This window comes from Oenanthe melanoleuca, chromosome 5, assembly GCF_029582105.1.
Source record: "Oenanthe melanoleuca isolate GR-GAL-2019-014 chromosome 5, OMel1.0, whole genome shotgun sequence".
Lineage (NCBI taxonomy): Eukaryota > Metazoa > Chordata > Aves > Passeriformes > Muscicapidae > Oenanthe > Oenanthe melanoleuca.
In genome coordinates this window covers 10,094,936-10,120,139 of record NC_079339.1, presented here as the reverse complement: position 1 = coordinate 10,120,139, position 25,204 = coordinate 10,094,936, and the positions used below count along the sequence as shown (strand labels likewise).

At 51.5% G+C, this 25,204-nt stretch overlaps 1 protein-coding gene across 1 annotated transcript; it reads right to left on the bottom strand.

The window, feature by feature from the left end:
• Positions 1–238: 238 nt before the first annotated feature.
• NUP160 (nucleoporin 160) lies at positions 239–24,145 on the bottom strand. Its single transcript, XM_056494148.1, has 35 exons — positions 23,814–24,145; positions 23,436–23,646; positions 22,315–22,537; positions 22,154–22,232; positions 21,122–21,236; positions 20,303–20,461; positions 18,652–18,729; positions 18,030–18,127; positions 17,355–17,439; positions 17,057–17,125; positions 16,340–16,423; positions 15,734–15,904; positions 15,550–15,649; positions 14,233–14,398; positions 13,575–13,690; positions 13,310–13,470; positions 12,086–12,219; positions 11,744–11,814; positions 10,093–10,252; positions 9,570–9,639; positions 6,799–6,897; positions 6,433–6,552; positions 5,649–5,744; positions 5,476–5,570; positions 4,911–5,007; positions 4,717–4,822; positions 4,439–4,599; positions 3,882–3,942; positions 2,955–3,065; positions 1,865–1,988; positions 1,555–1,656; positions 1,188–1,329; positions 873–998; positions 693–797; positions 239–599 (listed from the first exon to the last, which is right to left on the bottom strand). Exons 1-35 carry the CDS (start codon positions 24,014–24,016, stop codon positions 513–515), a joined length of 4,185 nt encoding a protein of 1,394 aa, XP_056350123.1. The 5' UTR covers positions 24,017–24,145; the 3' UTR covers positions 239–512.
• Between the last annotated feature and the right edge of the window lie 1,059 nt (positions 24,146–25,204).

Here is a 25,204-nt window from a genome sequence, read left to right as displayed (position 1 = left end):
CCTGTGTTGTGCTGCCGTGCTACCCTATAGCACAATCCTACAGTTCTTCCTGGGGGCTATAGCCCCTATATCCCCTAACCTTGAAGCTCCCTTGAGCTACAGCCACTGGAGATATAGCCCCATCCTTCCCCAGGGCCCTACAGCTTCATCCCAACCCTAGGGCAAGGGTTGGTATGGTGATATCCCTGGAGAGGAGCATCACAGTCCCTGCTTTTCCCACCACATCCTTATGCACACCTCAAATAACACTTCCATTTTATTAAAGTTGATCCAAAAACATACCAATAAATAAAAGAAATTCCCAACAGTTCCATGTCTGGAGGAGGCAGATATCAAGGGAGTGTCATGGCCACACACCCCAGCTCTGTTGTTCACCCACTGCCCACAAAAGGGACAATGAGGAGATGCACCCATTGACACTCCACCTCCCTGAACCGGATCTTATGGAAAAACAATGGATAAAACCAGCACCACGGGCAGGGACAGTGACACTCCTGGGGATGTCACCTGGACTAGGGCTGGCAGTACAGGCGCTCCATGGTGGCCACGCTGACCTTCTGCTGGTAGTGCTCCATCCTGTCGTTCAGCTTCTCATAGAGCTGGGAGAGGCAGGAGTCAGGAGGGATCCTACCCTGTCCCACCACCCATCCCACCCATCCCCCCATCCTGGTGTTTGGGAGCTGGGTACCCACCACGACGCTGTTCTCGCTGGCGCTGCTCTCCCGCAGTGCCTGCAGCAGCTGGTCAATGGCAGTGTAGGGAAGCCACATCGTGGGGGACGCTGGGGACAGAGGGACCTGGAATGGACAGGAACCCTCACATCATGTCCCCCAAGGAACATCCTGCCACGTCCCAACAGCGGGTGAGCTCACCTCAATCCCAAAATACTGGTGCCCTTTGCCCAGCACAGCGTCCACATACTCCAAGACCAAATCCACGGCCTCCTCCAGCAGATCGTAGTTCAGGTACAGGCGCAGCAGCTCGGCAGCATCCACTTCCTGCCAGAAAGAGGGAAACTCAGCCAGGCAATGTGATCAGGACTGGGACCACACTGAGAGAACCTGCTCTGAGCCTTGGTACTGGGCACGGAGCACCTGGCAGGTGTCCATTGGAATGAAGGGGATCAGGCAGCTCTGGGACAGCTGGAATTTCGGGGTTTTTGGGGACAGCTGTCTCGCTGTTCTCACCTTGTAGCTGTTAATGAGCCAGTTGGGCAGAGGTATCCCGTGTGCCAGGAGCTTGTTGATGACACAGCGATGGTACAGGCTGTTCTGGGATGGGTAACGCTCCAAGTAGGATGACAGCAGCCTCCAGGCTTCATCTGTGGCACTGCGAGGAAACAATTCCCCATGGAACACATGCCAGCAGCTCCTGTCCCGTCTCTGAGGCCATGGTGTGCTCCAGGTGATGTGGGGACAGGGTGGAAACACAGCTCTCCCCTCATACTGTGCCCACAGCTCTGGCTTTTAGGGGTTTTAAGGACTCGTGACCCTCTGGATTCACACTCTGGATCCTGTCTCCAGATCCTCCTCCCAAGCTGGGAGATAAACCTACCTGGACTCCTTGGTGGTGACTAGGGCTGAGAGTTGGTTGGCTGCCAGCCAGTCCCAGGCTTTTGCCTGTGCTGCCTCCCCTCCCAGCTGGAGCTTGATGCACCTGCACGACCAAAAGCCATGGGAAGGTGAGTCCCTCCAGAGCCCAGCCCCTTCCCACTGGCATGAAAGGCACCCCTTGCAGGACTATTCCCGATGAACAAGCCAGCTGGACTGGCAGGGAAAGAAGGCCCTTGGGCAAGGTTCCATGCCCAAGGCCCTGTATCCCCCCAGCCCTGCATCCTCTGAGGTGGGAGGGCACCCAGACGTACTTGAAGGTCAGGCCCTCAAAGATGGGCGTCAAGGGCAGCTTGAAGGTTTGGCACAGGGTGATGGCTGAGTCGAAGAGCCCGGCCCGGACCAGCAGGGACACTGTTTCCTCGGGTGTGGAGTTGCCTGAAGGGGAGGGAGAGCAGGTAAAGCCTCCTCAAGTAACACCCCAGGGCTCCCCAGGGCCTCGCCCTGTGTTACTCTCTGAGCGAGGCAGCAGCAGGGCGCCAACAGCCTCCAACACCCTGCAGCAGTACTCCTCAATCTGTGGCTGGAGGCTCTCCTGGCCTCTGGAGCATTCCATGAGCCCAGGAGCTATTCCTGAAGGGACTGGACAGAACAGCTGTGACCCACAGAGCTGTTCCTGATGGGGCACAGGCTGAAGAGGAACTGGAGAGGGACACAGCAATACATGATAGGCAAATGCTGCTGCTGTTTGGAATCACTGAATTGTTAAGGCTGGAAAAAGATCCCCAAGATCATTGAGGTTAGGCAGGGAACAGCCTCATCACAGGTCTGTATCCAAGCAAACAATGCATCAGCTCTGCCAGCACAGAAACTGTAGCACTCGGCTCCCTGCGTCACCACTCTGCCCTCAAAGCAGCTGTTCCATCCTTTCCCTGCAATCCTGTGCTGGGAAGTCACCTCCTCCTGACATTTAGAGGGGAAAGAGGTGGACATGTTGTGTAACTCGTACCAGATACAAAAAGACTCCAGGTGGGAGAGCTATACCTTCCTGATTCCCAGAAAGGAAAAACTTTCACAACTTTTTAACACCATTCCATGAAGCAGGATTGTCCAGGAGAATAAATCATTCATCAATTTAAAAGGTTGGATTTGATGATCTTGGAGGTCTTTTCCAACCTTAATAATTCTATGCTTCCATGATTTCCTTAGCTCATCCCACCACACACTGCAGACCACCAGAGCTTGAAAAAGACAAAAAAAGGTGGAAAACTGATTCTCCTGATGCGCATCTCAGAACCTGCTGAAGTCAGTGGCTGGATTTCACGGCAGGGATGGGAACTTGATGGTCCCTGGCTGATCTGGGTTTGCCTCTGGGACAGGACAGAGTGGCTGAACCCCCCTCACCTGCCACAGCTGCTGCTGACACGTCGCGTTCCACCAGGGTCAGTCGGATCCGCGCCAGCAGACATTCCCTCTCCAAATCCTCCAGCTCCAGGATCTCAATCTGCCGAGTGGCTGCAAAAGATGCATACTGGGCTCTCAGCAGTTCAAAAAGGGCTCTTTGGGCACTGTGCAGAATGTAATGGAATCATGGAATGGTATGGGCTGGAAGGGATCTTAAAACTCATCCACTTCCATGGGCAGGGACACCTTCCACTATCTCAGGCTGCTCCAAGCAGCCAAACCCCAAAAAGCACCAAAGGAATGATCAGGATTTGCTGACTCTTCCCTGTTCCCTTGACTGTGCTTATGTCCTTGATACCATCCTCCTGCTCCTCCTTCTCCAGATGTTAGATAATACTTGGGAACAGCTGCTGCTTTGCCTGCCAGGCACACACACAAAAAAAAAAAACTCCACAAACCAAAAACCTCTCTTCAGAAAAAGCAGGTTTAAAAATACCTGACCTTAAATTTTCCTCCTGGAACACTGAGGATAACCTGATCCCACATCCTGGGCTGTGATAGAAACAGGCAGAGCTTATTCCTGAAAGGATTTCCAAGGGCAGCCTTGAACAACTAGAAATTGCCTCAAAAACGTTTTTGTTTTAAATTACAAGTTTCTTCCATTGAAAAAAAGTGCTGTCAAGGCATCAAGCTGTTAGGAGCTCGGGAAACAGCTGTTCCCTTGGGGAAATTGCTGTACTCCTTGGGAAACAGTGGTGGTGTGTTGCATCTGGGAGACACTGGGAGAATTAGTGACCTTAAAATACCACGAATTATTGATGTGGTGGTGGCAGGAGTTGCCCTGAGTCATCTCCCAGCCCACATGGGAGCTGCAGGGAGGCTGTGGAAACTCCAGAGGCATGAGAAGGACCAGGACTGGGCACTTACTGGGAACAGCCATGCACTCTCCATCGTGGCTCCTCTTCGGGGACGCTCCTGGGCGCTCGTACTTGCAGGAAAAAGCAGAAAGAGGATTTCTGAAGAGGTTTCTGAATGATAAATCACTGATAGGACAAATCCTAACAAGAGCTCTCCATTCCAAGCCTTGATTTGGACCAGGAAAGCTGTGCAGTCCCTTGGGAACTCAGGTTACTTTATCCCTGGCTATCAGGAACATCAGGATCAGGTGGCTGCAGCCACCACCTCCCTGAGTCCTGACTGGGATTTGAAACATAACCCCTGTTACACTAACTCTTCTCTGGACTTGTAGTCCAGCTGTTCACACTCTGCAAAATATTTGCTGTCTTCAACACATGGTGATATACTCACAAAAGTTGTCCTGCTTCCCCCCACCCTGAAAAAAGGGAATGGCACAAGGACCATGGAGAGGGTCGATGTGCAGGGCAAGACAGTTGGCCACGAGTGGCAGATTAAGAAGTCCAATGTCTCTGCTCCCATCAGAAGGGGTTTTAGAAGCTCCTTTTCAGGAAGCTCAGCATTCTTACCACGGCTCCAGAGGCTGGCTGCACTATCCAGGCGTATTCTGGGCGGATCAACCGCAGGCAGTTAATGGCAGCCAGGAAACAATTTCCCTGTTTCTGGAGCCCTCGGAGCGTCCGCACCTCCCTGCCCAGCCGCATGCCGTACTCAAACATCACTGTTCCAGCTGAGAACAGGCAAAAGTGCATCAGCCAACAGCCTGGAGAGGCCTCATACCTGGCAGGGGCAGGGAAAGGGTGTCCCAGGAGGGTGGGCAGGTACAAGGTGCCATCCCAAGCTTTACCTTTCCGGTAGTTGTGCCGGTACACATGGAAGGCATAGAGCAGCTCGTAGTAGTTGTGAGTCATCAGATCCACGGCCCGAGCGTGAGATTCAATGATCCCAACAACCTGCAGCACACAGAGGCTCCAGTGGGTCCATAATCCCTTTGAAGGGAGGGTTGTGCCCCCTCAAGGTGTGATCTCAGCATGGGATTACCTCATTGTGCAGGTTCACATAAGGGAATTCCACCAGGTCCTGGAGCTGGGATCGCTCGCAGAGAACCACCACTAGCTGGCGTAGGCAGTCCAGCTGCCTGCAGAGGGAAGCACAACCCTTTGGAGGAGCAGGAATAAACCCAGGAGCAGGAACAAACCCAGGATCTAAGCCACAAACAACTGCTTCGTGACAAGCTCCTTCTTCCGGATAAGCTCTGCAGGTTTTTTCCTGGCTTAGAACCAACTTAAACCTTTCCAAACTGAAAACTCAATACTACATCTTTTATTTATTAAACAAAATCAACTTGGCTCCTACAGATTTTAAACAAAGAATGCTACACATGATCCTTCAGTCTCTTCCCTGGTTTTTTTCCCTCCCATTTTCCTTTTTTGAGAGGGTGCCAATCCCAGGTGAACATCCAAAAATGAACTCTGATTTTTAAACTCACCTCTACACATTAACTTAACACAGCAGTCATGTCCTCCCCTAAAGTGTCATTTTCCTTTCAGTTTCATGGAAAAATGGGGCCATGGACCTCCAACAAAGGCATGAGCCTGTCACCTACCTGCCTGGATCTGGATTTTGTGTTAAGGCTACGTAGGCTTCGCTATTGTGCCCCAAATCCAAGTGATGTTTGAAGATGCAGGTCCTCAAAGTAGCCTGAAAATAGCACAAATCAGTTATAAAACCAGCAATAAATTCCTGTGGACGAGGCTCCTGAAGAAACAGTGGCTGCACCTGGCTTCTCCAGTCATCTGCTGATTCCATGATGGCCAGGGTGGCCAGCTCGATGACCAGCTCCGGCAAACCCAGCATCTCCAACAAGCGAAGGACCTGGGGGAGGAGAATAGTCCACTAGAGAGCTGGCAGGAGGGTTTTTTGTTGGGTTTTTTTAGGAGCTGTTCCTGCCCCTAAAGATTTTTAAGGGATTAGACTTCAAAAGGGAATATTTGCATAAATTGCAGGGATCTGGATGAAATCCCAGCACAACAGGACCAGATTATGGCTTCTCTGGAGGATCCACCTCTCTGCATGAAGGATTTTTGAAGCATTTCAGCATTAATGTTTAGTTTTCTGCATTCTAAATCCAGGGAATCCCTCCCCAAGAGCCCAGCTCCAGGCTTGCAGCCTACCTGAACCACACCATTATGCAGAAGGAAGATCCTATCTCAATTTAAACCTATTCATTTTAATTTGCCTCAGAGCTTAGTAACCTTTGCCTTAGGCAGCATCTTACATCGAGCCTGGACATGTCTGGCTTCTGCTTCCAGCAGCTGGATCTCATCCTGCCTTTTTCTGCTGGATAACAAAGTCCTTGGCTGTTAGGAAACCAATAGGTGGAAAGTACCTAAATTTCATATACTCAGCTTGTCATTACCCACAGACAAAGTAAAGAAAGTACAGATGTTCCACATTCCAAAAGCTGAGGCTCAAGTCACTTCCCCCAAAGCCAGGGATTGAGCAGGAATTCCCTCTTGAGTGTGGAAGGACTTGGTGCCAGTTTACCTGCTCAGGACCATACCTTGTTGTAGTACTGAAGGCGTGGTGTGGAGACCACCTCGCCCTCCTCAGGCTGGATCAGCCTGTCCAGGAACTCCTCTCTTCCCACCTCAGAGGCAGCTTGGCAGAAGCAATCCAAAGCCTGGAAGCAGACCTGGAATCAGCTCGCTGTCCCCCCAGGTGACTGATCCACCTGCTGTACAGGTGAGGGGACAATACTGCCTGTACCAAGCTTGTGAGATCTTCATAAGAGGAGATTGCTCCATGCTGCTCCCATCCCATCTTTTCCAAAAGGAGGCAGAGCCTGGGAGGGATGTTTCCTGTGCACCTCCCCCCCCCCAAGGGAAAAGATCCCAGTCCCCAGGAAGGAGATGAGGGAAGGCCTCACCTTGTGCCCTTCACCCATGACAAGGTAGCACCGGCCCATCATGAAGCAGCAGGAGCCCATATTCACGTGGCACCATGGCTGCAGCAGTCGGATGTATTCCTACAGGAGAGAAGGAATGGGAGTTTGGATTCAGGTCAGTGCTCACTTGTGATCAGCAGGCACCCAGGACCAGCAAGTTTTTGGTGGCCCCTTTAGCTACTGTGCTCAGACAAATCCTGCTTCTCCAGCTCAAGGGCTGGTCTTTCCAGCTACAAAATCCCCTGGATGCACTGATCATGAAATCCTGGAATGGTTTGGGTTGGAAGGGACCCCTTAAGCCCATCCAGACCCAAGCCCCTGTGAAAGGCAAGGACATCTTCCACTAGACTAGACTGCTCCAAGCCTGGTCCAGCCTGGTACTGGACCCTTCCAGGGATGAGGCAGCCATGGCTTCTCTGGGTAACCTGTGCCAGGGCCTCAGCACCCCTACAAGGAAGAATGTCTTCCCAATATCCCATCTAGCCCTGCCTTCTCTCAGTATGATGCCATTCTCCCATCCTGTCAGTCTAGATTCTTGTCCAAAGCCCCTCTCCAGCTATCTTGGAGCTCGTTTAGGCACTTCTCCACGCTGAACATCCCCAGCTCTGTCAGCTCTCCAAAGCAGAGCTGCTCCAGCCCTGTAAGGGGGAAGTATCCCCCACATGATTCTGGGAAAAAAAAATGCTCCAAAGAGTTCCAGTGCCTGTAGGAACCATCTCAGAAACAGCTCCCAACATGCCCAAAAATAAGACAGGATTCTTTCTACATCCTGCTGGAGAAAGCTGCAGGGGAAATGTGGACAGGACGTGGAGGGCAGAGCGAAGGCTGCAGTACAATGGGCAAGGCAGGTGCTAGAAGGGAACACCTGTGTGGGAGAGGGCCAGCAGCCAAGGAAGCCCATGAATTACAGTGTGTGGGAGGGATGGCACTGAGGGCACAGATAAAGTGTGATGACCCAGCCTGGGCCTGTGCCAGCAGAGCATCCTCGTCATCCTTGGAGGAAGAGCCATGTCCTGCTAGCAGGGCCGTGAGACTCAGCAGGAACTGGGAGGAAAAACCAGGATTTGGAAGTCAAGTCACCTCTACAGGTGCACAAACTATCAGCACCTCCTGCCTCACCTTCCCTGGCCACGAGTCCTCCCAAAACCACGTTGTGACGCATCCGGAGCCTGGATTCACTGCCTGGATTAGCAGCTACAAGGGATAAATCCTGCTCCAGCCTGTCACACACAATGAGCAACACAGAGACGTTTGGCCCGTGTCCCAGGCCTCTGCTTTGTCACCAGACCGTCCCTGTGCCTGCCTGCTCTTTGCAAGGAGCTTCCTGTACCCCTACAGCTTGGGTCACCGTGCTCACAGCAAAGCTGCTGTTATCTCCCTGGGGTCATGGCACTTAATCCAAGTTTCCGTGACTGACTGGGATCAGGGAGAGGAGCAGAAGGCAGTGGGGAGGAGGAGGAGCTGGGCTCTGTAGAGATAAAAGCCTGAAGGAGACACCAGCGAGGTGAAAGAAATGCGAGGAGATTCAAAGCCTGCACATATGCCAGGAGGGAGAAGATGCTGCTCCAATCTTGGCATTTCCTGGCTCAAAAGCTCTGAAGAATTGAAATTCTTCTCTCAGTTCTTCTCAGCAGCAACACAAAAGGAAGCAATTCAGCCCCCAGATACAAGGGGCTGGGAGGATAAAAGCTTCTGCTGAAAAACAGGTCATCACTAACAGCCTGCCTGGCCCTGGTGCCTCCAGGAATGCCCAGACAGGGATAAAGCATCACGTGGATCTGCAGACACAGAATTGTGCAGGTCAGAACTCGAGCACAAGCAACTCCAGCTGCCAAGAGCACAGGGAGAGATGTGGAGGAACAATGATCTGAAATACAGCAGTCTAAAACCCCTGGAAATCAGGAGTTCACCATCCCTGCTAATGGGACGCCAGGAGCAGCCTGAGATGGAATGATGCAAGTCTTTCTCACACTGTTTTTTCTAATAAGAACATTTAAGAAATAGATGAGCCTTTTCTGGGCTGAAGATATCCTTCTTGAACCCATGGTCCCATGGGCAAAGGTGGTACAGGAAAGGCTGTGGGCACACCACAAGCTCTAGGATTGCTGGGATATTTAAACAGGCTCTGCAAAGATGTTTCAGGAGTGTGGCATCACGTGGTCAGACAAGCCCTGGGAGAATAAACTCCTCCATGGAAAGGGAATAGCACAAACCTGAGTATCTGGATGCTCTTGAAAACAGATGAAAGAGAAAATGCAGGAGATGATTCCCCCATGGCAGGGGAGTAGAATGAGATGAGCTCTAAGGTCCTTTCCAACCCAAACTGTTCTGGGATTTCACGACCTTAAATCACTCCCCATCAAACACTCTGTGGGCATTGTCTCACCTCAGAGAGCAGTGCTTAGACATGGTGGTTTTAAACTAAAACAGGGGAAATTTACATTGGATATTGGAAAGAAATTCTTCCCTGTGAAGGTGCTGAGGCCCTGTCAGAGGTTGCCCAAAGAAGCTGTGGCTGCCCCACCCCTGGCAATATCCAAGGCCAGTTTGGACAAGGCTTGGAGCAACTTGGGATAGTGGACAGTATCCCTGTCCATGGCAGGGGATGGAACTGAATGTCTCTCTGAAGTCCCTTCCAACCGAAACCATTTCAGGATTTCATGACTAGGGGAAAGCAGAACTCCAGCACTTGGAAAGATGACGCTTTGGGGAGTTTTCCAGCACATGTGAGAGGGCTGGCACGATGCACTCACCTGGAGCTGGGTGTACTGACAGCTCCCCATCAGGCATTCTGGGAAGAGGAAGCTGGGATTGCTGGGCCATCTAAGCAGAGGTTAAGGAACACAGGAGAATCCAGTCTGGAGAGCTTGGAGAACTAGTCTGGAAGCCAACACGCCTCTCATGCTCCGTTTGTGGGGGGAAAGGAGAGAAGATTAAGCTGCTCTTTATACAAATCATTATTCTGTAATAAGATTTATCCTTATTTGAACAAAATACTAGTACATCTAATCCCCAACTCCTGTTACCCTTCCAAATCCCCCAGCATCCCACCCCTCCAAGTCAAGTAATGAGAGCTCAGGGGCTTAAAGTCAAGAACTCAAATCCTTTATCGTGCACCTAAACAGGATGAAATCTGTGAAATCTTAAATACCCACAAATCCCATTAATGCCAACAACCTCACTCCTTCACGAGACTTGTCTTGGAAATTTGGGGTTGGAAAATTAATTTTGGAACGGCAGGAGGCTCAGTGGCAATGGATTCACAGCCAAGGATACAGGAGAGGCAGAAAATCAGCCACTATTGAGGTGATAAGGTGGGGCCAGTTCAAACTTGTCTCAGCCAAAGAGGTGTTTGGTTGCAGGAAGAGTCGGGATATGATGTGTTTTCTGGCCACTTCCTGAAAGAAGAGCTCCACGATTGTTTGAGGGCCGGACACTAAAAGTACAAATTAAAGGAACAGTGAGTATAGAGCCTGCAGCAGAGATCCCAGGTTTTCCACCCTGTCCTGTGCTCATCAGCCCAAACAGCACAGATTAAGTCAGGGCAAACCAAAAGCACGTTCCACACTCCAACTTGTTGGTTTTGGATTTCTCCTGCCGTCTGGTTAAGTCAGAGGGAGCAGCAGGAGATCAAAGTGCCCCATCCTGCAGTGTTTATTAACCACAGCTCAATTAAAACACACAAAAAAAGGGCTCTGCTCTCTCTCCACTTGTTGTTCCCAGCCTAGCAGCAGCTTTCCAACACAACAGGGCTGAAGGAGTGCTGAGCTGGCTGTTCCACTCCCTCCCTCCTCATTCCAGCACCCCAAAAATCCCCCCTTACTGACTGTTCCCGACGCCTCTCCTGAGCTGCCACCTCCTTCCCTATGCTTCACATTTTTTTCCCCAAAGAACAGTGGCCAAACAGGACTTTCCTCATGAGCCAGCCAAGAAATAACCCACTACACCAGCACACACAAAGGACGTTTTCAACTTCCCTGACATTTCCAGCTGCCTTCTGCACCAGACTCTCCATCAGGGAGAGCTTGGGCTCTCAGGATCACCGATGTCAGAAAGTAGAGGAACTCCTTCCCAGCTCACACGTGGTACTGCTGCCTGTTTGTCCCAGATTTCCCCAGCTCCCCCTGAAGTACCTCAGCCTCCAAGTGCTGACTAGTCACAGCAAGCTCTTACCTGCATGTTTCCTTCCCAGCCCTGTTCACCTCCTCCCTCTGGAACCACTTCAAGGCCCACACTACCCTAATTAAGCTGCCTTATATACTCCCAATAAAAAACTAACCCAGAAGTTACATCCTCACAGCAAAACTTTAAAAATATGAACCAAATATCAGCTGCAATGTTTTGGGGAGATATTTCCACATTTTCAAAGACATTTTGAGCAAGTACTTCTCCATTTTCATGCTTTCCTGAGCCGCTGCTCTTGGTTGCTGTAGGGTAAAGGAAGGAGAGCAGGACAGGTTGGATGGAGGAGGTTGCTCTGAGCATCCCCAGCTAGTGAAAGGTGTTCTTGTCATTGCAGGGCGTGGAACTGGGTGAGCTGTAAGGTCCTTCCAACCCAAGCCATTCCAGGATTCTGTGACAGACCTGCCTGAGCTACTACAGCCACAGTAAAGTACATGAGGGGTAAATTTGGCTGATGCTGCCAAGGCTAGAATGAAAAATTTTTGGCTGACTGAGGCATTCCCATCCTTCCCAAGCTGAGAGTAAAATCCAAGTTCAACCCTCCAAGATTCTTTGTTGTTGTCTTGTTTCTTTTTTTTTTTTTTTTTTTTTTTTTTTTTGTGGGCAGTCTGACAAACATCCCCACTTAAATCAGGGTCATTCAACCACACAGTCCATTAGCTCCCTTCGTAAAGCACTTCCCTCAGGTGGCAGAGACAGGCTTAAATAACAGAAAGGGAGAGTTGATGATCCGTGGACACCTTACCCAGTTTGTGTGGTGTCAGAGCCGTGGTGTCTGCTAACTCCAACACAGAGAGATGCTGCAGATTAGATTCCCTAGGGAAGAAAGGAGCCATCAGTGAAGAGACAACAAAACGCCTCTCGCTTTAATTGTGCTCATTGTTCAACTCCCACGGAGCACAGAACAGCAAGGCCTCGCAGGGCAGATTTAGCACAAGACAGAGTCAGCTCTGAACATGGAAGGAGAAAAAACCCTCCCCAGTGCTCCTGGAGTGATACTCCCACAGCAACCACCTGCTTTCCATACCAGGAAGGGCATTTCAGGTGGATTAAGGAGGCATCAAAGCCAGGCCAGGTAGAGACTTACAGTGTGTCCACAGGGACGTCGGAGGCCAGGCACTGGCTTGCCCACCGGATCAGGAAGTAGGACAGCAGCAGGGGAGAGGTGCGGTGCAGCAAGTCCTGCTGGGACTGGAAGAGCTGTCCCCCTCCCAAAACCATCTGCAAGGAAAGCACAGAGCTTGGAGCAACAGCAGGACAAGGGCAACCAGAGAGGTTTATGTTGTCCCTTCTGTGATCATCAAGGTGTTCAACAGCCTGGCAGGAACTCAGCCTTCCCAGGGAACCCACAGGACTCTTGCCTCACCTCTGGAAGTGTTCAAAGCCAGATTGGAAGGTGCTTGGAGAAACTTGGCCTAGTGGAAAATGCCCCTGACTGGGTCAGGGGCTTGGAATTAAAGAGTCTTTAAGGTTCCTTCCAACCCAAAGCAAAGGGATTGCTGTCCCTGACACTGAAACCATGGCTTTGCTGCAGAGATAACCTCAGGGTCTCCATAAGCTCCAGCAAAGAGCATGAATCACAGGAGATGAAACAATCCGAGCTTTTGAAGGATAAAGGTATGTCAAGGTGGGAAAGCAGCAGCTCACATGCCTTACGGTCTGGAAGTGCCCAGCTCCAGAGGGCACCTTACAATGCACCTTAAATGCTACCAGGACAACCTTATCCAGGAAAAAGGGATTTATTTTCAACCAGGAAACTCCTGGCTATTTCTAAGTAAATAGTATTGGTTTAAACAAGGCTGTCCTTGTCTGGGAACTTGTGTCCATCCAAAGCAGCAGCACCATGCTTCATGTGGCCTCAGACCTGATGGGACAGACCCAGACCAGTCCAAACACAGCTAACATGGTGGGGGCTGTTTGCTCTGGCTGGAGCAGCTTACAAGGGGCTGAAACTGCAGCCCTGGAGTGTGCTGCCAGAGAATGGAGCCGCCACCGGTGCTGGGAGAGGGACAGGTGACAGCTGGGAGAGCTGCATGTGTGCTGATTCACACAGGAGGCTGGAATCCATGCCCTCCTCCCACAAATACAGCTTGGCTTCCTGCTTCCTGGATGTTCATCGAGGAACAAAGGGAATTAGACTGCTTTGCTTAGGAAGACAAAAGCAGCTGGAGGAGAGAGCAGGACCTGCCCAAGCCTCGGGCTATTCCAACAGCCTTGTGGGAAGACAGAGCTCCGCCCTGCACCACCAGCAGAACGCCACAGGACTTCCAAACCCCAGGAGCGCGGCAGCAGCACCGGGGGCTGTACTCACGGGATCTCCGAGGCGCAGCAGCAGCTGCTGCAGGATGAGCAGGTCCCGGCAGAGGAGGAAGCGCACGGTGCAGATCTTGGCCACCCCCCCGCACACCACGTGCGCCGCGGTGCTGCTGCCGAACAGCTGGGACAGGCTCATGCGCAGCGCCAGGCGAGGGGCTGCAGGGAAAACAACCCAGTGAGGCAGGAGCCGCACAGCTGGAACAATTCCCGGGGTAAGGACACTTCCCAGCGTGTCCCAGAAGCTGGTGAAGGGCTTTCACCTCTTTCCATGTCAGCGTCTGTCTCGTAGTCCATCTCTCGGATGAGCAATCCAATGGCGTGGATGGGGTTCCTGATCTCCTGCAGTTTGCTGTGGATATCCTCCATCACATTTTCCCTGCAAAATCCAAAAGATCCTCATCATCATGAACGGCAACCTGAGGTTCCAACTGAAGAGGGCTCCCTCTCACTCCCAGTGATGATCAGTGTCTGATCAGCCTGGGCATTCCTAACTGGAATCCTTGGCTAGCTTGTGAGATTTATTTCAGCGCCTGCAGTGACCAGTCTATTTATTCCACTCCCTCGGGCTACCAGGAAATAACAGCCAGATAGTTGGCATTCCACAAGGAAAGGGTTAGCACAGGAACCAAACAGGAACCACACAGGACGACAAGGTTTGAACAAGGCTCTGACCTCTCCCTACACCTCCACACACCTCTTTCCACATCTAACAGGAATTTGTCCCTCTTCTGCCCACTAGGATGGATAGAAGACCCTGCTCACAACACCAAACCACGGTCCCCATCCCTGGAAAAGCCTCCTGCAGCACAGGGCAAGGAGCCCACACATCTCAAATGCCCTTGGATGTCAAACAAGGACGGCTCGGGACAATCCCAGCTCAGCCATGCTGAGAAGCTTCTGGAAAACACATCTCCTTACGTGTCATTAGCTATCAAGTCCTCCAGGATCTGCTCTGCAGCCTTTTCTGGAGGCTGGAGGCGGAAGCAAGCCATTTCCATGATGAATGCCATTTCCATGGAAATTGATTCTCCGATCAGGCGAAGGCACTGGACAAGACAGACAACATCACGAGACATCTCCAAATCTGCAATGAAAGAATCTAACTGTATATTTTCCAAGAGATTTCCAGGGGAAGGTGGGAAGACCATGCAAAAGCCAGTTAGTACAGCTCCTATCACCAGTAACAGCAGACTGGTCCCAGTTCCCTGTGCCAAACTTTCCCCAATACCAATGAGGATAAATTAAAGCTCAGGAGTTGATAAGGGAAAGATTTGGGCATTGCTATTCGGAAAATAAAAAAATGATGCAACACTAAAAAAAAAAGTAATTCCCTCCAAGGATCTTTTCCAGCCACGGGTTGAAATAAAATAATTAGTGCAAAAAAATACATCCTGGAGAAAATAGCTCAACTTGGCTCTGCAATCCCTTACGGGTGAAATTTTAAATTAAATCTCTTTTTTTGAGACTGTGACTGTTCAAAACAGCCAAGGCAGGAACTGCTGGGGCAGGAATTGCTGGGGCTTCCTAATCCAACCCAGGCCTCCTTCCCTCTGCTCCACAAAAAACTCAACCAAAACAGATGACAATCCCGCTTTATAAAAACATATAAAATCACTCAAGCATAAAAGTGGAGCTTAGGTAACATTTTCCATTGCCTTTTTCTTAGTGAAACAGCATTCCAGGGCCAGCAAAGCACAGAGGGCACTGTGGTGACAATATTAATGAAACATTTTCCATATTCTGGCATTCACTTCCTGGAGACAAGGAACAGCACAGCCCCTCTCCACAGCTGATGTGTGTGAAAACATTTCATAAATCCTGGAATGGTTTGGGTTGCAATGGACCTTAAAGCCCACCCAGTCCCACTCCCTGGCATGGGCAGGGACACCTTCCACTATCCCAGATTGCTCCAAACCCTGTCCAACCTGGAACTTCCTGTCCCACTTCCAAGGATTGGGCAGCCACAGCTTCTGTGGGCACCTGTTCCAAGGCATCCCCAGCCTCACAGGGAAGAATTCACCCAACACAAACAACTCCATGATTCTACTGGCAGCCCTGACTATTTTCTAATTGTTGGTGTGAGTATGATGGCAAGTTCCACAAAATAAGTATCCCCGCAAAGCCAAAATAAAACTATCTCCATGCAACTGTGGATCAGGAGCTCTTCAAGGGATCTCTATAGAAGCTCCCACATCTCTGGTAGGAGATGAAAAAAGAAACTCTACCTATTCTCACCTTCAAAGATGGCAGCATCATCCTCAGTCAGGAGGTGCTCGTTGGAGAGGAGATAGAGATGATCCACCAAGGAGCAGGGCACGAGGAAGGACATGGACCCCTGAAAGTTGAAGAGAAAATCCTTGAGCTTCCCAAATCCTCTGGAGAAACTTGTTCAGGGAATCCCTCCACCACCCAGCCTCACCTTCTTTAGCAGGCACACCATGCTGCTGTAGGGGTTCACGTGCAAGGCCAGGGGGCGGGAAAGAGCTTCCTGGTACTGCAGGCAGCAGGCATAGAACTTGGACCAGAATTCCACCTGCAGCTGCCAAAACTCCTCTGGGGAGCACTCGTATTCTGTCACACTGCCCTGGAACTGGTGGGGGCAAAACAAGGGAGTCAGGAGGAGCCAAGTGAAATAAGAACAGGATGAAACAAGGGAAATTCACATACAAAAAGAACATAAGGATCTCTCAGGTAGGTCCCCTAATAATTGTTACTTGGATTATTTGGAAGATAACCCTTCTATTTTGGATTCTCTTCCAAAATGAGGGGCAACCACTCTGTATGGTGGTGGTCTGGGCACTGTATGATGGGTGACCAAACTGCAAACAAGGAGAAGAAACAGAAAAAGCAGGATTCCAAAAACCCAAGAGGGAAAGGAAACCCCAGGGAGGAAGGATGAAAACTTGTACTTTTTTGAAAAGTTACATCATTCCCTCTGGATAAACCAAGGCGTGGGGTCACTTGGCACCTAAAATATCACAACACCATGTACAAAACAATATCCTGGAAGGAAAATCCATCTCACCTCGTTTTCCACAGCTAAGGTGACCTCTTTCCTTAACTCATCCCATGTCAGATCCATGTGCCTCTCAGTTCCTTGAGAAAAGATCTGCAAAGCAGCACAGGAAACTTGGATTTTAAGGCAAAATAGAAGTCTCACTAAGGGTTCAAGCAGCACTGAGGATCACAAGAGGATCAGCCACCAGTTTGTGGGATGGAAGTGTTAAAAGAAAGGTCTGGATGCTAAATTTGGGATACATGAACGTGTGGCAGTGTGCAGCCACCCAACCTCAAGGGATTTAAGATCCAGGTGATGTGGCACTTGGGGACATGGGTTAGTAGTGGTCTTGACAGCGCTGGAGGGAACCATGGAACCATCAGATTCTACCATCTCAGAGAGCTTTTCCGACCTTAGTAATTCCATGATTCCATGACATATCCAGCACCACAAGGCACTGAGTCTCCATTCTCCTGGCTAAATGAGCAGGAATGAAAAACAAGCTCAGCAACTTGCTGTGCTATCCAAGGGGAAAAAAACCAACTTTCTGGATTCCAGATAAAAAGGGATGTGCCTCCAGCTGTGGGCACACTGTGGCTGCAGCACAGCCCAGCTGCCACCAACTCGCTCCAGGGACACCCCATGAAAACATGCCTGGCAAGAGCTCCAAGGAATCCTGCTGCCTCACATCTAAAGGGCCAGAAGAGGATGAACAGAGAGCATCCATAATTCCCTCTCACTTACCTGCAATGCCTTCTGGATAGCTGCATTAGTGAACCGGCCCGGCATGAAGAGATACTCCAAGTAGATTTCCTGCAAAAAGATCATGACTTAAGGAAGCTCAAGGATGAGGAGAACATTTAAGCTGCTGTTTCTGGTCTTTCCTCTCACTCTCGATGTCATCCCCTGGATCTGTGTTTCTGTCTACACCCTGCTCCAACCTGGGATCAAAAATGGCTTCCTGCACACTCCTGACTTTGCTTATTCCCGTTTTCTCTCCTGAGTGACCTTGTTAGATTTTGGTGTTCTATGGCTGGCTCACCCTGGGGTCCTGATCCTGTCGGACCGTCACCTCCTCCTCAGGGAGTGGCTGCACAAATACCTGGTTCCACTGGCCTGCAACATTCCTGGAAGGAAACAAACCTGGAATCAGCTTGACATCCCCCTGAACCAAACCTGTGGCTTTCATCAGCAAGAACAGCCCCCTGGGTGTGGAAACAGGAGGTTTGTGCAGTGACAAGGGACAGATTTTGGCAGGAGAGGTTAACTATGCCATTCCTAGCCATCAACTGATGGAACAAGTTGGAATCCCTCACTTCAATCAACATTTTCCCCATCCCACAAGCTCACAAGCAAATCCCAGACTGACCAGTACCACCTTCTCCTAAAATTTGCACACTCACAGCATTTTTCATCCACTTTCAACTCCCCAGCTCTGTACCAATGCACTCTCTCAGCTTTATATTCAGGGATGATCCCTCCCCATCACCATCTCTCCCAAACATGTTTTTTCCTGCAAAAACCACCTGGTTGTTTTGAAGGAGCTGTGGGGAAGCACAATGCTCCCTCTGCCACGCTCGAACTCCACTTTCAGCAATCCTGCTGCCTGGATTTTTACATTTTAATGTTCCAGCAGCTTGAGTATAAATCTCTTAAGTCGAGGAGCTCTGTCAGGGTTTTCCTGCAGTTATCCCAGTGATCCATGCCCAAAACTCACTGCTCAAAGTTGATGTATTTCAGAACAGTTTGGTTCTCCTCATTGTGCCACAGTGCCCAGATTTCAGCTGAGGTTAAGGCAAAGTCAACCAGAGTCTCCTAGGAAAGAGGGAAAGAGCCCATTTCTCATCCCCAAATCAGTGTACAGCAAAGAAAGGTGGGTACTTAACAACAGCAAAACATTCCTTGTGGAATTTAACAGGCTCTGGGAATAGTTCAGCCTGGAAAAGAGAAGGCTTTGGAATGAATCGCCCCTTCCAGTACCCGAAGGAAACCTACATGAAAGATGGAGAGGGACTTTGGACAAGGGTTTGGATTGACGGGACAAGGGGAATGGCTCTAAACTGAAAAAGAGGAGATTCAGATGGGATATTGGGAAGTAATTGCTCCCTGTGAGGGTGCCAAGGTTGCCCAGAGAAGCTGTGGCTATGCCATCCCTGAAAGTGTCCAAGGCCAGGCTGGACAGGGCTTGGAGCAACCTGGTCTAGTGGTAGATGTCCCCACCCACAGCAGGAGGTTGGAACAAGATGAACTTTCCTTCCAGCCCAACCACTCCATGAGTCTATGATTTAAATCCTAAAGTCCAGGCCTCTCCCTCCTGGGGGCCAGGAGCCAGCTCTCACCTGTGAGGAGAACAGGGAGGAGATATGGTCAAGGCTGTAGCGGTTGCTCTCAGTACTCACCAGCTGGAAGACACAAAACTACAAACACACCTCATAAATCATTTCCTGAAGGACTAAACCAACATATATCAGGGATTTCCATCATTCCAGTACATCTCCCTGCCTGGTGAGTAACAGAACCCAGAGAACAAAAGGGGTAAGCCAAGCACAGAACTGGACCCTCTGCACAGACATCCTGGCTTCACCCTTCTCCTCAAGGACACTCATCCGCTCAGCCTGGACCCAAAGGACTCCCAGGTCTTTCCAAACACCAAACCTGAAAAACTGTAAGACCACCACACCCAGCACTGCCAATTACCACAAAATGTGGGAAAAGGAGACTAGGTGGGAAAGCCCCAATTCCTCAGCTGCAGGCCCAGCTCTGCATATCCTTCCCAGAGCAGAGTACTCATGGGACAGCAGGACTCATGTTACACACTCTTGTTCTGAGTGGGAATTCTCTGGAGAAAGGGATAAGCTGTCCAACAGATGAGCCTGGTTTGTGCTGTCGTTCCCCTCCTGCTAAATTTATCATTCTCCACAAAAAGCTCTCCCCAAGGTACAGGAGCATCCACATGCTCCCAGGAGCCTGCTGTAAACACACCATCAGCATTTCAGCTCCTTTTGGACCTTTCCTTTTCCCACGGCACATCCACACTTTTGGAGCAGGAGATAAACAAGTGACGGACCAGCTTAGTCACACAGGGAATTCTACTCCCAGGGCTGGGGCACACATACCCTGCAATGCTTTCAGGGGAAAAATGCTTATTTTGAAAGCACTGATCCCTCCAGAGGGTCACATGCGAAGCTCTTCCTGTGTTGGTTTGATGTGGCCAGAAATGTGTATTCTATCACCATCTGTTGAAGCCGGGTGGGGCAGTGATTCCTTATCTCCATGGCACATACCATCTGCTCATGGGCCATCTTTAAGACAAGGTGAGGCAATCATCTTTATCTTTTCCACAACCCATCCTTCCTCCAGGAAGATATCATCTGCTGCTGGCCCATTCAGTCCCACTGCATGACTGATAAAATTACATCATCCCATGGGAGATGCTCCAGCCAGAGGGAGGAGCCAAGCCCTTCCTACATAGATGAAAACTGAGATTTTGGACAGCAAGTTATCCATTTCTCCATTGGATTCCAGAGGAACACCGGACTTTTCCACATCATCCCTGGACCTTCAGAGGAAAACTGCACCTTTCTACAGGAGCACTGCTTCAGCTGAACCACATCTGCCACTGCAGGAGGACTGTAGCCACCATTTAATGGGACTGCTGCCAACACCGTGACTGACAAGGTGTCAGGTTGTATTCTGACTCTGTCAGGTTTAGGATTGTTCTTTTGTAATACTATACTTCTATTTTAATTTTCCTAGTAAAGAACTGTTATTCCTAATTCCCCTATCTTTGTGTGAGAGCCCCTTAAATTCAAAATTTTCATAATAATTTGGAGGAAAGAGATTTACACTCCCCATTTCAAAGAGAATCTTCTGCCTTTATTGGCAGATACCTGTCCTTCAAACCAGGACACTTCCCTACTTCTTGCCTTCCAAACCCAAGTCCTACAGGAATGACTCCTCTTCCCACAGGAAGAGCCCATGGCTCCCTACCTGCCCTCTCTTGGGAGCGTGCATGTAGACTCCCAGGTAGAGCCCCAGGGACTGGGAGAAGGCCAGGCGCAGGCGGTGCCCGGTGCCGGCCGCCAGCCGCAGGTCCCTGCTGACCGGCATGAATTCCAGCAGATCCGCCACCATCAGGCACATCTGATCCTGCAAACAACAAAGGCATCAGACAGCGGCTTAGGAAACACTCTGGATTGAGAAACTGCACGTCTCCCTCCTCTCCTTCCCCTTCCGGACAACATCTGTCCAGAATTTTCCACAGCAGATGTTAATTAAGGCTCTATACATTTACCTGAACTACCCCTTTGCTTCTCCCAGCTCACCTGGGCCCCCTTCCCACCAATCCCACGGGCTGCCAGAGCCCAGGCATGTAGGATAAACCTTCCTCTCCCTCCCACGGCACATTCCAGTGCCGCTGAGCCGTGAAAGCACCGTGCTGCTCCATTAGCTCCGGCACTCAATATGTGAAGCAAGAGGCTTTTATTAACTTCTTGTTGACAAAGACACTTTCATTACTGCTGAAAGCAGGAGAAAATCCATTTGGGATGGCTCCTTGGTCCTCAAAGCGCTCCTGCCTGCCTTCCCAAACGCTCCAGTAGGTCTGGAAACAACCGTTATCCCAGGAATGAGGCCGGGCAGGAAACCCCTTGCTTCACAAACACACACCATGACTATTCTCACATATTGACCCAAATCCCAGCCTGGAGAAGCCACAGCCAGAGTTTAGTGGGAGACAGATCCATGCCAAGCACTCACCCGTGATTCCTTAGGCCTCATTTTGCTCCCCCAAGCCCAGGTTCTGCTCACCTTGTAGGACCACATCCGGAGCTTATGGTCCTGGCAGAGGGCGAAGAGGAAGGCGTCGTGATCCAGGCAGTGCACGGAGAGGCTGACGGGCACATCCGAGGGGCCGCCATCACCTCTGGAAAACCAGAGCTTATATCAACACCTTCAAAGAGAATTCTCCATCCCTGGAAATGTCCAAACCCAGCCTGGACAGTGGAAGGTGCCCCTGACATAGGCAGGGGGTGGGACTGGATGAGCTTCAAGGCCCCTTCCAACTCAAACCATTTGAGGATTTCATGATTCTAAAATCACAGCACACACACAGATCCAAAGCCGTGGAGTTCCATCATTATGCTTAAATCCAAATAAACCAGTGGGTGATATCAGAAGAAGGGAATGTCTCAGTATCCACGGGAGGATTCCACCACACCAGTGCCATCCAGTTCCTCACTTGCTTTGGTGGAACTGAAGCACATTCCCACTTCCCCATCCCCAGCCTGGCACACAGGTGAAGGATCCAGAAGGTGAAAAAGGATCCAAGCAGCCCCTAGCAAGGATCCTGCCAGTCCCCAGAAAACACCCCCCAATGGTCAAAGTCACTCAGGGCATCAAGGGACCCTCTCCCACTTACAAGAAAAAGATCCTAGGATTCAGCTGTGCATTCTAAGCCTCCCTAACAATCCCAACCCTAATGATCCCGTTCCACCACAGAGCATCTGTGTGATCCCCATGTAGCCTCTGCTCGTCAGGAACAGGCCTGGCTCCTCAGCACCAGGGCAGAGTAATCCCTAATCCATGCTGGCTGCAAGCCACATCCTGGGCAAATCCTGGGAGGCCAATTACTAGAGAACATATTCACAGACACACGGAATCAGCAGGACCCTGCTAATCCAGCATTCCATTCCTAACTTCCGTATTCTGATAGCTTCTGTGACCTCGTTAACTTTTTTGGGTGGAGTATTTAAAGATGCCTGTGCGACTTGAGCTAAAAATTCCAGGTGAGGGGATCTAAAAGCCAAAATTAGCTCTGTTTATCCATCTCCAGGCATTCACCTGATGGCAGTCGGCATCCAGCCCGTGAGGAAACGCTGCACCACCGAGCTTTGCTTCAACTCCACGACAGAAACGCTTCCTTCAAAAACAAAAGGAAAATCCAAAATGAAGATTAAGTGAAATCCCAAGATGGGAGAGAGGTTGTAGTGCCCAATCCTTACCTGGAGCATCAGCAGGAGGCAGCTTAAGGACAAAGATCCCTCCAGAGGCAGAGGGAAGGGCGAAGAGAGCCTCCCCCTCGCTGCTCAGCCAGGCTGCAGAGGCCACGGAGTTGGGAGCCAGCCCTGGCACACTGGGAATCACATAGTAGTTGGAGGGATCCCTGATGTGGATTTTGCTTATATCTGTAAACACCGACTGCACTTGGCTCTCTGTTATCAGCTCCTGGGGGAAACATGAGAAAATAGCCTCAAGTTGTGCCAGGGGAGGTTTAGGTTGGATATCAGGGAAAATTCCTTCGTGGAAGGGGTTATCAGGCATTGGAATAGTGGTGGAGCTCCCATCCAGTGTGGATGTGGTGCCCGGGGACACGGGTGGCCTTGGCAATGCTGGGGAATTGGCTGGACTCCATGATCCTAGAGAATTCCATAAAACATCAAACCCTGAGCACACATATCTAAGGCACAGGAAAAAAAAAAACAAAAACACCAGACACTGACGGAATGGAAACTGCAGCCTTGATAAAAATGTTTTTTCCAGTAAAAAAATCTCTGGGATAAGCTGAGAGGAAACCACTAGTGATAAATGCCTGGAAGAGCAGCTCTGCCACAGCACAGGGCTACCCCTTGGGAAAACTCTCCAGAGCTCTAAAGCAGGAGAGAAGCTCTCCAAGATGAGGGAGGATCCTGGTAAGAAGCAGGCACAAGAGGAAAATTCAGAGCAAATGGGGAGAATCACAGAATCCTGCAATGGTTTCAGTCAGAAGAGACCTTAAAAACCATCCAGTTCCAACCCAAATCCACAGAAAGATGGTAAATGTGATGTAAACTCTGCTTAGGATCCATCTGCCATGTGAAATATAGATTCCAACCCAGACAAAACCAGCCTGCAGCCTTCTCAGTTGAGTTAAAAAAGGACAATCCAACCAGGAAGGGCTCTGTAAAACCAGAGCAACAGCTCAACTCCACTGTCACCACAGTCTACATAACACAGGCTGGACAACCAGCCAGTTCCTCAGCAAAACACGGACAAATTCCCCAGACCTCTACTTCCTTCTTGTTCCCGCTGTATTTTGGGTGACCAAGCCCCTCCCTGCGGTGACAGCGGCACTGCCGGCACTCACGCTGCGGTAGAGGCGGGCGGGGTGCGGGAGCAGCAGCCGGTGCACCGTCTGCGCCGTGAGCAGCAGCACCACCAGGTGACTCTGCACCTCGCACAGGTGGACGCCGCCCGGCAGGATCGGGCAGCCCTGGATCCGCAGCCGCACGGCGTTGTTCAGCAGGTTCACGTCCAGCGACTCCTCCACCAGCTCCACCGTGTCCCCCGACGTGCTCCTGCGGGAACACAGACGGCAGGATGAGGAGGGTCTGAGAGGGGAGAGAAGGGCAGGGATGAGGATGAGGAGGATCTGCGAGGCAGGAGGATCTCAGAAGGGTGAGAAGAGAGAGGTGTGGATGAGGAGGCTCTAGGCGAGGCAAGGCGGACGGGGGCGTGCACTCACCATCGCACCCAGCGATTCCTGGTGGCGGCCCCGAGCTGCGCGCTCTCTTGGTAGCAGAAGCCGCCGGCGCTGTCGCTGTAGCGCCCGGCGGGGAGCGGGGCGATGCCGGGGGGCACGAAGAGCAGCTCCTGAGGGAGTCGCGGCGGGGCCCGGCCGGCCGCGCTCAGCTCGAGGCAGCTCCGCGCCGCCAGAGCCGCCGCCATCTTGGGCCACCGCGTTCCCGCCTCAACCGCGCGGGGCACGACGGGAAGGGGAGGGAGCGAGCGCCCCCTGGCTGGCGGGAGGACGGGGGCAGGAGGCGCGGGGCGCCCCCTGGCGGACGGGAGGACGGGGGGCAAAAGGGAGAGGGAGAGGAGAGGAGAGGAGAGGAGAGGAGAGGAGAGGAGAGGAGAGGAGAGGAGAGGAGAGGAGAGGAGAGGAGAGGAGAGGAGAGGAGAGGAGAGGAGAGGAGAGGAGAGGAGAGGAGAGGAGAGGAGAGGAGAGGAGAGGAGAGGAGAGGAGAGGAGAGGAGAGGAGAGGAGAGGAGAGGAGAGGAGAGGAGAGGAGAGGAGAGGAGAGGAGAGGAGAGGAGAATGGGGAGAAAACATGGGGAGGGGCTACAGGGAAAGTGGATATGGGGAGCAGGTAAGGGGGATTTAGGGAAAGGGTTTGAGGAGGGTCTATGAAATCTGGGGCAGGACATTGGGGGACAGGACAGGAGGTCTGGTTTAGTGGGGACATGTGCCCTCAGCAGCGCCCACCCTGCCAGCTCCCAACACCCACCTGTGCCCATAACCTCATCCCGGCAAAGCAGCCCCTGGACATGCCCAGCATGCTGGACCCAACCCCTGGCAGAGCACATGTTCCCGTACGGGTGAGGGCAGCGGGGACCCCACCACCCCACGGATGCCTCTCGTCTCCCCACAATACACAGTGCCAGTGCTGGGCCTGGCCAGGCTCCCGCTGCGCTGGGAACAATCCGGCCTTTGAGCGGGATGCAGTGCCGGCGGCTCGAGGCGCTGCCTGTAGAATGGGCCCATTCTGGTGGCAGGTGCCATGAGGGGCCAGGGGCTCCAGCTGGGCCCAGCTTTATCAGGGGGGTTGAAGCCCCCCGTGTTGGTGTGGGGAGCTGGCACACAGCTGGATTTGGGGGCTCAGGTACCACGGCAGTGCCAGGGCCATGCAGGAAGGGGATGAGTTGGGATGGAGGAGCACTGGGAACAGGCCCCAGCTGCGGGCACCCATCCCACCTTAACACCCTGCATCCCCCACCTGGCTGGCGGCCATGGGTGTCCGTGTCCCTGTCTGTGTCCTCGGGCAGGAATGGGGGGTGTCCATGGCTGGGGCTGGGACCCTTCAGGTGCCCGTGTCCCCTGGTAAGGGACCCCACGGGTGACCCGGTGGCTGTGGGC